General features: G+C 40.5%; 1 protein-coding gene across 1 annotated transcript in view; it reads right to left on the bottom strand.

Annotated features, from left to right (window-relative positions):
• Positions 1-10175, bottom strand: part of sec63 (SEC63 homolog, protein translocation regulator) — a 15444-nt gene extending 5269 nt beyond the window's left edge. The window contains exons 1-17 of the mRNA XM_072678862.1: positions 9961-10175; positions 8144-8243; positions 5868-5982; positions 5546-5658; positions 5055-5116; positions 4875-4933; positions 4692-4742; positions 4439-4547; positions 3487-3581; positions 3226-3358; positions 2213-2305; positions 1986-2131; positions 1717-1864; positions 1545-1627; positions 1134-1196; positions 542-712; positions 289-450 (exon numbers count right to left, since the gene is read on the bottom strand). Coding sequence (XP_072534963.1) covers positions 289-450; positions 542-712; positions 1134-1196; positions 1545-1627; positions 1717-1864; positions 1986-2131; positions 2213-2305; positions 3226-3358; positions 3487-3581; positions 4439-4547; positions 4692-4742; positions 4875-4933; positions 5055-5116; positions 5546-5658; positions 5868-5982; positions 8144-8243; positions 9961-10084 — 1827 coding nt within the window. The 5' untranslated portion in view covers positions 10085-10175. The remainder of the gene's footprint in view (positions 1-288; positions 451-541; positions 713-1133; positions 1197-1544; positions 1628-1716; positions 1865-1985; positions 2132-2212; positions 2306-3225; positions 3359-3486; positions 3582-4438; positions 4548-4691; positions 4743-4874; positions 4934-5054; positions 5117-5545; positions 5659-5867; positions 5983-8143; positions 8244-9960) is intronic.
• Positions 10176-10466: the final 291 nt, after the last annotated feature.

Below are 10466 nucleotides of genomic sequence, written 5' to 3' on the forward strand. Positions count from 1 at the left end.
GCTAGGGGTGCGACAGATCACAGAACTGCGATCCATTACATCAATACCTGTCGCAGATGGCGAAGTGTATGGAGACGGCAATATTGATGTACTAGTCACTGCGTGCACTGCACTCTTTTCCTACACGACTGTCTGCTTATCGAGGTCATGTCCATATATTGTACGATAAGTTGATAATTATTGCGACCGGCAAAGTTTGTAGTTAAACATTTAAGTGACACTCAAGTTAGACCTTCCTTTGAAAGACCAAAAAAAAAAAAAATGTTATAAAGTACCACACATACACACCTCCTCGTCATCTCCTGTGATCTCATCCACCTCAGTGTCGCTCTGTTTGTCACTCTCCTCATCTCTCTCGCTGGGAGAGTCTTTGTTTCCTTCAGCTTCATCCGATTCGCTGCCTTTGTCGGAGAGATCCTCCTCTTCCTCCTTTGCTACAACAGCCACTTCCTGCAAACGGAACAGCAGCAAAGTCATTTAATACTCCATGATTAATCACAGTTCTGGCTCTTGAAATGTAAGCTGCCAATCAGTCGCTTACATTTCCTGCCACATTGCCATTGGCTTGTTTGGCCTTGTCGCTCTTGGCCGCCTGTTGCTGGGCGACTGGCCTCTTCTTAGTCAGTTTCTTCTTTTTGGACTTGGCTGCTTTCTTAGCCCCTTTACTCTTATTCTGCCAAACTTTGGTTTTGTTTTTGGCAGCATCACCTTGCTGTAAGTAAGAAAATAAAATAGATAGGTCAACAAACAAACAAATAAACTATTCAGATGTCGTTAGATGTCGTCACTTAACAGGGCAACGTATTATGAATTCAATATATTAGGATTATTGGTATAGGCAAATCATGTCTTTTAAAAACAATTCTAAATTCATAAATATATTAATACATTTGTTGCAGGCCGAAAGCAACAGCGATGATCTATTTCTCTTTAAATGTCAAAACAGGTTGATTTAGTTCAAGTTTTTCTTTTTATACAAACGCTCATGTTTTTGTATCGGCAGAATTTCTTCTCTATATCAGGACATATCTTAAATTACAACGTACCAAAACTATAACACTGTACAAATATTAATTATAATATACATTAATATTATGAATAGGAACAAAAAAATTTTTTAAACCAAAACATACGGCATCCTCTGTGTTGGCCTCTTCTGCAGGAGCTTGAGGGTCCTGATCCTTCTCAAATACCTCCTGTATATGAAACAAGCAAACATACAAACATCAGGAGCAGAATAGGCAAATAGGTCAATGGTATGCACTTCAAACACTACACTGACATCTAGTGGATACCATAAGTAACTACAAGAGTGCTTTAAAAAATATATAACAATAAAAAATAAATAAATAAATAAATAAAATAAGAAGGCTGAAATGGCTACAGCATGGGGAAACATAGCCCATGGCTTTGTGTGCCTCTAGTGATTGAAATGAGCCTGCACAACAGAGACTAAGTGGCAAACTGCAGTCCTATGCGTCAGGACCCAAACCTCTGCCCTGTGGACTAATCATCAGATCGTGTATGCAAATCAAATCACTTACAGACATCCTTTTCCGCGTCAAGATGACTGTAACCGTGACAATGGACCCTGCTGTGATATTATTGCTGTCTTCATCATCCAGCACTGAAATGATACACAAATACCCAGTTCTTCAAATTTGTTCACAAAAGTCTTGCACTTTGGACAGACAACACAATGCAGATCGCACCAACCTTGGAGTTTAGTTTCCATGGTAATGTGGGGGAAGCTTCCAAGCACTGCCTTAACCTCATCGTACTTCTCATCTCCCAAAAACCTCAGCATGTTCCTCCGGTCAGAGTCCTTCAGACTGACCAAGTCCTGAAGGCTTCGCACCTTATACTGAGAGAACGAGAGAGAATGGTTGACGGTCTAATAAATGGAAACAGACACATATATACAAACAAGCAACAGACATAAACTGTAACTAATTAATTAAATCCATGAAGAGATCTGTGGGTACCTTTTTGGAGATGCAATATCTGAGGTGCTCCTCCTCAAAGTGGGGCAATTGCAATAGAGGAGACTTGGCCTCCTGTAGCCCCTGAACCACCATCTGAGTCAGCTTCATACAGTTCTCTATAGAGGTCAATCTCGGTGCACGGAAACCTGCACAAAACAACGTAACATTAAGAAAAACAAACAAACTTAAACACTGATTATGTTTTGTGGACATCAAGGCATGTATACCTCCTCTGCTGGTGGCCATCATTGTGAGCTGGCATCCAACATTGATCATCTCCTGAAGCAAGGCAGGACACTTCTTCACCACAAACCTCTGATCTAAAACAGAGAACATACAAGCAGATATATTTTGTACAACGTGTTTTAATTACATATAGGAAGGAGATGCTGTACATTAACGACTACTGCTCTCATTTGCTGTCAGTTCAGAGGGGGCAGGATGGGAGTGCGGCTTTGTACAGTGGTGAACAATGGCTGCTACACAAGTGTTGGACAAGCATGTCCAGCTAAGCATGTCATCTCTCAGCAATATTTAAACAGAACAACCTTACCTCAAAAGTAGCTTATTTGTATCAATTAGCCCCGCAAAGTTAATGCTAATTTCCAGTGGTCTAGTAATGTGAATTTGTCTGTGAGATTCTAGCATTTTGAAGCAGCTCTCCAGATTAACTGCAGGCACTGTCACTAATATAAATATTAGTTTGGACATTGACTTGAGCCTCTGAATATTACTAGAGCATGTTAGCTCAGCTAACATTCAGCTTACATTTGCGAGAACAGGATATGGCTCAGTTTACTCACAGACAGCCTCTAAACATCAACAACAGTCATCAGCCACTTAGTTTTTTCTTCTTTTTTTTGGCAATACATGACATTCATGTTCTACAATGTACTGTCCAGGCGCCTGTAGAAAATGGGTGGCAGCTGCTGAAAGTCTGTGATTTAGCCAAAAGGGTGGGTTTGATGCTTAATGAGCTAAAAAGCCTGTAGAAGCGCATGCTTTTTGTGAAAGGGAAATATGCATAAACTGCAGAGACTCCACATGTCTAGGATGGTAAATACAACAAGTAATGTATATGTGAACTGGCAACTGAAAATACTGCTATTTTTGCTCAGTCTCCTATAATATTTATCAACCAGCTCATCGGGCAATACACGAGGCACCCTGAAAAAAATACAGAAAGCTCACTCCATGTAAGAGAACTGTCTGAGGTGAGAGGGGGGATTTTCACAATTACCTTCTTCGATATTCTCAGACACCTCCATCCGAGCCAGGTGCGTGAGCACGAGGACACGAGCCTTAAGACTGTAGGGGTAACAGAATGGAGGCTCCTTCTTCTTCACATTGATGTTCCCCAGCTCCCGAATTAGCTGCAATCAGAGCATACACAATGTTTGCACTGCACTGCACCGTAAGAGCTTAGAATCTGTATGTCTTCATCACCACAACATTCCCATTTCCAGTTTTTCACTCTTCGTGCTACGACAATGTCCTCTACCTGTGGAACTTCAATGTTGTCAGTTGGTCTTATAATAGCCTCTTTGTTGCTACGTGGGTCGAATTCGAACGCTGCTGTCAGCACCATCACCAACCCTGTGAAAGAATTGAGATACAGGTTCAGCATGCAAAGAAGAGTCAGAAAGGAGACCATCTGTTTGGTCAAGGTGATGGCCAAGAACCGTCATCCTATCAAAGACAGTAGGAAAGACACTACTGAAGGAAAGATAAGCTGTTGTCTACCAACGGCAATATTCATCAGACTACAGACATTTTTAAAGCATGTAAGGCATGTGACCACGAGCATTAGCGTTAAATGGTAGCTAGAGTGTGTGTCAGCTAGACTTACTCAACATTTTGCTTGCTGAAAAGGAGTTTATATTCTGTATATATCAAGTTCTGAAGCTTAAGCTACTTAAACGCAAATGACACTACTGAATAAATGTATGCTTTGCTTAAATTACTGTTGATGTTTAACAACAATAAACTTGTAATAATTTATTATTCATTGATAAGTGACATCTTTTTTATTTTAATAATTAAATTATTCTATAATTTTTCGTTTTGTACAGTGATCTGACGTACAAGTTATTCATTTCACTAAATAATTTTACCTGTTATACCATATTTGTTATAATAACAATTTGTAGTATATTGTCGTTATGCCATCTCACGTCATTTCTCTCATTTTCCCCTACTATTAGGTTAGAAATGTGGATAAAAAAAGAAAAACCCAGAAACGTATTTGAAGAATTTCTTCACTGACGAAGTCGTGCCTTACAAGCTATTACCAGATATAATATTACTGCAAACACAATCGATCACATTATTACTACTACATTATTTCTACATGAATTCCTGTTGAGGTTATCGGTGTAAAATATTGTTTTTATATTAGCATACAACACGCTTACTTTCCATATTATAGCATTGTTAGTAACCAGAATACTTACGTTTCATGTTCATAGTCGGTGTTTTGTACATAAAGTGCATGAACAGCTGAGTTGTGTTAATGAGGATCTGATCACCACTGTAGCGAATGGAACGATACCACCATGTGCCCTACAACAAAACACACGTTTTGAGTACTGTGTGCAAAATCAAAACCAAATCAAATCAAATCAAAAAGCATTTCAGTGGTTCAGACAACATAAGCATAAAAACATTTAAAAATAACAATAATAAATAAATAAATCATTTTCTTACCACAACTACCGGAAGAATGACCATGAAGGCCAAACCATACACCATTAGCACCTGTAAACCACATACACAGGTCAGGCTTATTTCAGATCGTTTCAGATACACAAGACAATGTGACAACACTGTCTCAGAACATTGTAAATTATTTTCTAGATATAAACTAGAGAATTGTTGCGATCATCCTACCAGCATAGAGTTTTTCTGGTCAACGATCCACGCAGGGAGAGCAATTCCAAAACTTGTGACTGCACAGTGGGGCGATTTCGAACATGAGCAGAGAGGAAACAGAAAGACAGAGATTCAGCTGAAGGTAATGCACAGACAGAGTTATAAATGTCTCAAAAAAATTATGTTGAGGATCTTCACCTCTAGGGCCATCAGGGTTCCCGTAGGTCTCCCAGTTCTTCCGTGATTCCTCATTAGTTAAACTGTGAAGGGAATCAAAAAGATCAAATCAAAATCAGTCACCTGACATGGTTCCAAACCTAAATAACCAGATGCAGTCATTAACAAACAAAACCTCAAACCAAATCCAAAACCAAAGCTTCAAACCAAATCACTTCAAACACTAGCTCAAGTTTCTCTTGGTATCTGCAAAGAACTGACCTCAATAGCATGCAAGCTTTCATGCAGTACAGCTGATGTGATTAAAATGTCTTTTGAATGGCGATGCTCCACATTGTGAACAAGACTTTTATATAGCTCATATTTGTGTGGGTTGGGGCCCATATCCAACACCGTGTCACACACTGAGTTCAGAGTAATTGTTCCCAGTTTGGGGCACAACAGCAAAACGAGCAGCAGCTCTATAAATAAAACAGAACAATGAAGCTCCAATACAGTGTGACAATCCTTACGCTGAGTAAGCTTTAGCTATCTTCATGAACATGGCCTCATCTCCTCCTTTGTCAGGGTGGTATTTTAGCGACAGCACTCTGTACTGCTTCTTAATCTCGGACACAGATGCCCCCTACACACAAACAAACAAAACAAGCAGTTAGACTCAATATGAGCCTATTCTGTCAAAGAGGCACAATCTACAAAGGTAAAGTAAAGAACAACCACTTTCTGTGAAATTCTCCTTGCAGTTTTCACATTTCAACAGTTAACTACACATGCAAAAGGGTAACTAATACAAAGAATGCACAGAATTACAGAAAAAAAGACTGTTTGTCTTACCGCATCCAGATTCAGGACCTCATAGGGGTTATACTCCTGGTACTCGCGATCTAATTTAGACACCTTATAGGCCAGGAAGAGAAATACTGCCCAACCAAACAAGAGGGCTGCTTTTCTGTTGAAAAACAAATAAATACAATATAAGATGTAAAACAGATCGCTTAGAAAACAGGTAAACAGCAAGCATATAAACTGTTCACTTATTCCCTTTAAACCCATGCAGCATTGAAAAGATCCCTCCAGCCTAATCTGCTGCCCACGCACAAACACTTATGTACTTGCATACTTGCTTTCTAGACTAGGGATGTCCAAAATAGTGAACTGGAAGGGGAACCTGATGTGATCCAGGTCTATTTTAAGTAGGAATGTCTTGACCTGATCCAGTGAATTGAGGCAGATCCAAGAATATTTCAATGGATCCAAAAATCCAGCTTCGATCCTTGGTTTTTACCACTGTGTTCTAGCACAGCACCCACTGGCATCCTTTATGTACCACTCATAGACATTATTTACAGTCCGAAGCAGCGTAAGCAGAACAATTTACAGTCGGCAGTGTGAAACTATTGTACAGTGGAATATGAAAACGGAGCAACGAAAATGCTCTATTTTAACAGACAGACGACCACAAAGACCTTTCTTTGGTTTTAAACCAGCACTGAACAGTGTAAATGTAATGTAATATATACAAATAAAATACTAAATGTAATACTAATGATTGGAGTAAAAAAATACTGACAAATAATCATCATGGAAATGAACCACAGATCGTTTAAAGCCAGGGTCAGCAGCAAAAGCATGTTTAGAACCGAGAGAAAAGCCTACACACTACAGCAATATGAAATTGTACTGTATTCAAAACACTGTTAAAACACTGAACTCCAAATATTATGTGAGTGAAGAGTGCAGAACTTAAAAGGTTGCTTGTATGCAAATCGTCTGACTGGTTAATACAAAAAGATTACAATATGTCATTTAAAAGTAGTAATAAAAAGCACCAATTTAGGGCCACGTTATGTATCCACTAAAATTCAGGGGTATTGCTCAAAATGTTTTTTGCTCTCTGTGTTCTTCATTTTGCAATTTATTATGTATGAAAACAAAATGATCACATCAGATCAGTATTAAAGAACCTTAAAGAATCAAAACTGCATCAGAACATCTCCAATAAAGACCATGGCTTCAAGTTTGCTTCTGGCGATATTCTTAAAAATAACATCTGGTTTACAATAAAGAAATAAATATAAATCAAAACACATGGAGATCAACTAGATAATTCAGTGCGATTTTTTTTCAGAGCAATTGATTTCTGATTACTAAATCATCAGTTTGGTTTAAACTAGACCAAAGGTTGCGTCAAGGAAGAAATTATACACATCACTGTCGAAAACCTTAAATGAATGGACCAACAGAAATTACGTTTTTACATCTTTAAGTGAATCAAATGAATTCCTTTTTATTCTTGCAATAACACCAGTTACATAAGACATACTAGTGACGAAGGTGACTCCTGCTGTGGGGGGGGAAAAAAAAATGCACTAATGGTGGAATGGTTTAGTCACTAAAAGCATTTAAAATCTCATATTAAATCACACCTGTTCAACAAGCGACTGATCTGTCACTAGCCCGAATTAGACAACGCTCAAGGGCCACTTGCACCAAACTGATTGCACAACAACCTGTCCATTAGGGTTTAATGCTCCTCTTTTTTCTTCAAAGTGGCTTGTGCAGGAATTAAACATGGAATTCGTATGTTTACACGTGATGGAACTGTTTGAAAACAGCACATATGGTTGAAATGTAGATTTGACATTTCAGGACATCTTGTCCTGTCACATTATCTCATGAGATCGAAAAAAATAAAAATTAATAAAATCCTGCACAAAAAATAGGCCTCTTATCACCAACTCCTACCACGTAGTCCTTCTCTGAGTATAAAAGGAAGATACACTGGTGAAGAGGTGGATCTGAACATATTTAAAAGCAGTGCGACACGACAGTCAACGCAAAAGGAAAAAAAAAAAAAAATCACAGACACTGACAGGAAGATCAGACTGCCTCTCTCTCAGACACCACTCTCTACTGCATCACACAGTAAAATGACAGCAGCTCCACTATTATTAGCTGCTGATGCACTTCGACCATATCCGAGCTTGAATCTCCTGAAAAGGTTCAAACAGACTGCACGATTATACTATCCACTCATATTGACGTGGTTTCTGCCATTTTCCTCTCGTCTGCACTCAGGAAAACACCTTCTCGGTCTCACACTCACTTACTTTAGTGTTGGGACAATGCTTTGCTGCGATTTCATAAGCCGAAGGCGATACCACAGGCATCTTCCATGAACTCTTCTCAAGGCCTTCAACCGTAATTGCTCTGCAAATAAAAAGAGAAAAAAAAATCATATGAAAATAACCAGTAAGCAAAGTGCATTCATGCACTAGCTACATGACACTTTTCTACACATAGCAATAGGTCTCCTTTATCTGGTATTCTACCTCTTAAGCGATTCTACAAAGCATTACCACATCTCACTTAATAAGGGTCTGCTTACTCAGCTTACACACAGACTTACCATATAAAACCAATGTGTAGAAATCATCAGCCAACCAATTCTTAAACCACAATAACCTTATTACACTGTGTTTATACATCAGTTATACTAGGACCCCCTCTAGAACATGTTAGCTGACCCCAGCCTAGTAAAATTCTCCATTTAGGAAGCTGTGACTGCTCAACCCACCAGGTCTACTACTACCACCAGGTCCTTCATAAGACTGAAACAGGTGCGTTAGAGAGGAAACTGGGAATTGGGAAACGCAGGCCATAAATGAGAGCCCTTTTCACACAGCTCCTGATTGTGATATGATGAGGGAAACTGGTTAATCACGTGTCTATAATGAACAGAGTCTGTAGTGGCTACACTGTCAGCCAGCGAATGAGCTCGATCTGTGGCTCGACTGTGACTGATCGCAGGTTATACAGAACAACGGTAGCCTAACCCTATGGTGAGCTCTTCCTCTGGGCCAGATAACAGCACTACGGAGCTCCAGCGGAGTCGTAGCCATCATGTAAAACAGGAGACCCGAGACACCTCCGAACCGACACGTCAGACACATTAGTTGGCAAGCAGCCAAGACGGTGCTCACTATTTTAGAGGCAGGATTTGTTGAGTTTACCATTTGGCTGAGCACTGATCTAGCTAACATGCCGTTAGTTAAGCTACAGAGGTGTGTTGATGATTGTGGTCGGCCACGTTAGAGGACTATAGACGCTGACCATCAGTTAGCTGAAGACTAGCTACGTTACTAACCAGCCCTAGCACAGCACCCAGGTCCGCTCTCCCTGCTCCACATCGACTGAGTAAACAAGCTAGCGCTGACGACCAGGTCGGCCAAAGCCAGCAGACCAAACAGATAGCTACCAATGTCCTGATAGTATCCTCTTGCTGGCTAACGTTAGCTAGCGCTGTCATTTTAACTGGTGGTTCAGCCAAGCTAACGCTGACTTGGTAGCTACTAGCTACTGATCTCAGTGACTGTGCCCAGCCAGTTCCCAATTCAGCAGTAGCCAGTTAGTTAGCTAGCTAGTTATACTACTCCCACTGTACTGGCAGCTTTAAAGGGTAGCTGTTAACTAACTAATTTACCTAGTTACCCAAATTTACACAGACAGTCCGAAGGCAGCCTGTTAAAATCGTAAAAAATGTAGCTAACTCTAGCTAGCTAACCTCGACACAAGAAGTTTGCACAACGTTATGACTTTAGCCTTCACTAGATAACGTTAGCTAGCTAGCTAACGAACGAACTAGCCATGTCAACAACACGCTTAATGTGAACCGCATCAAACTACTTGCTGCACATTTAGCTAGCTAGCTATCTAGCGAAACCAGTCACAGCCACACGCCGCTGAATAAGCGCTTCAGTCCGGCGTGCGTCAGCGAGCCTCTCGCCTTCTGCGCGGTTTGCTGGCTAGCTGTGGGTCGTCATGCAGAAGCTAGCACCAGCTTGCACCGCTTCGCTCAGCTCACCATTAGCCAGCTAGCTAGCTAGCGCTGTTACAGCCGCTCGCGACATCTTTCTGACGGCCTTACCTGCATTCTGATCCCGGGGCCAGAGGTAATATGTGGCCGGGATAACAATTAATCCAACGAAGGACGTGAGGAAATAGAAAAATGTATTGCCACTGTCGTCGTACTGAAACTGCTGCCCGGCCATTTCGTAGCAGCACCGAGGTCGCCCCGCTTCTCCTCCGCCGCTTCTCCGCCCCTGAACTGAGAGGCTGACTGCTCACACACACTCACTCTCTCTCTCACACGCAGAGGCAGGATGAAGCCGGTTTCTACAATTCTACAACCACTTTGTAAAAGTGCCGAGGAGCAAATCTCAAAATAAAAGACCTTAATAGGCGATTAAAAATGATTATCTTTGGGAAAGGTTTGACCAAGCTATAAACTCACCCGCCATGTGCTTAACGTTACCTGTTCACATTTATTCAATTTCAGTACAGTTTGACACTACAGTCTAACAGTGTGGCTTCAAATGCTAATTATGCGGCATTGTTGATTGATTAATTGCTTGATTTATATTCATCAGGATA

Source organism: Salminus brasiliensis, chromosome 1 (assembly GCF_030463535.1).
Source record: "Salminus brasiliensis chromosome 1, fSalBra1.hap2, whole genome shotgun sequence".
Taxonomy (NCBI): Eukaryota; Metazoa; Chordata; class Actinopteri; order Characiformes; family Bryconidae; genus Salminus; species Salminus brasiliensis.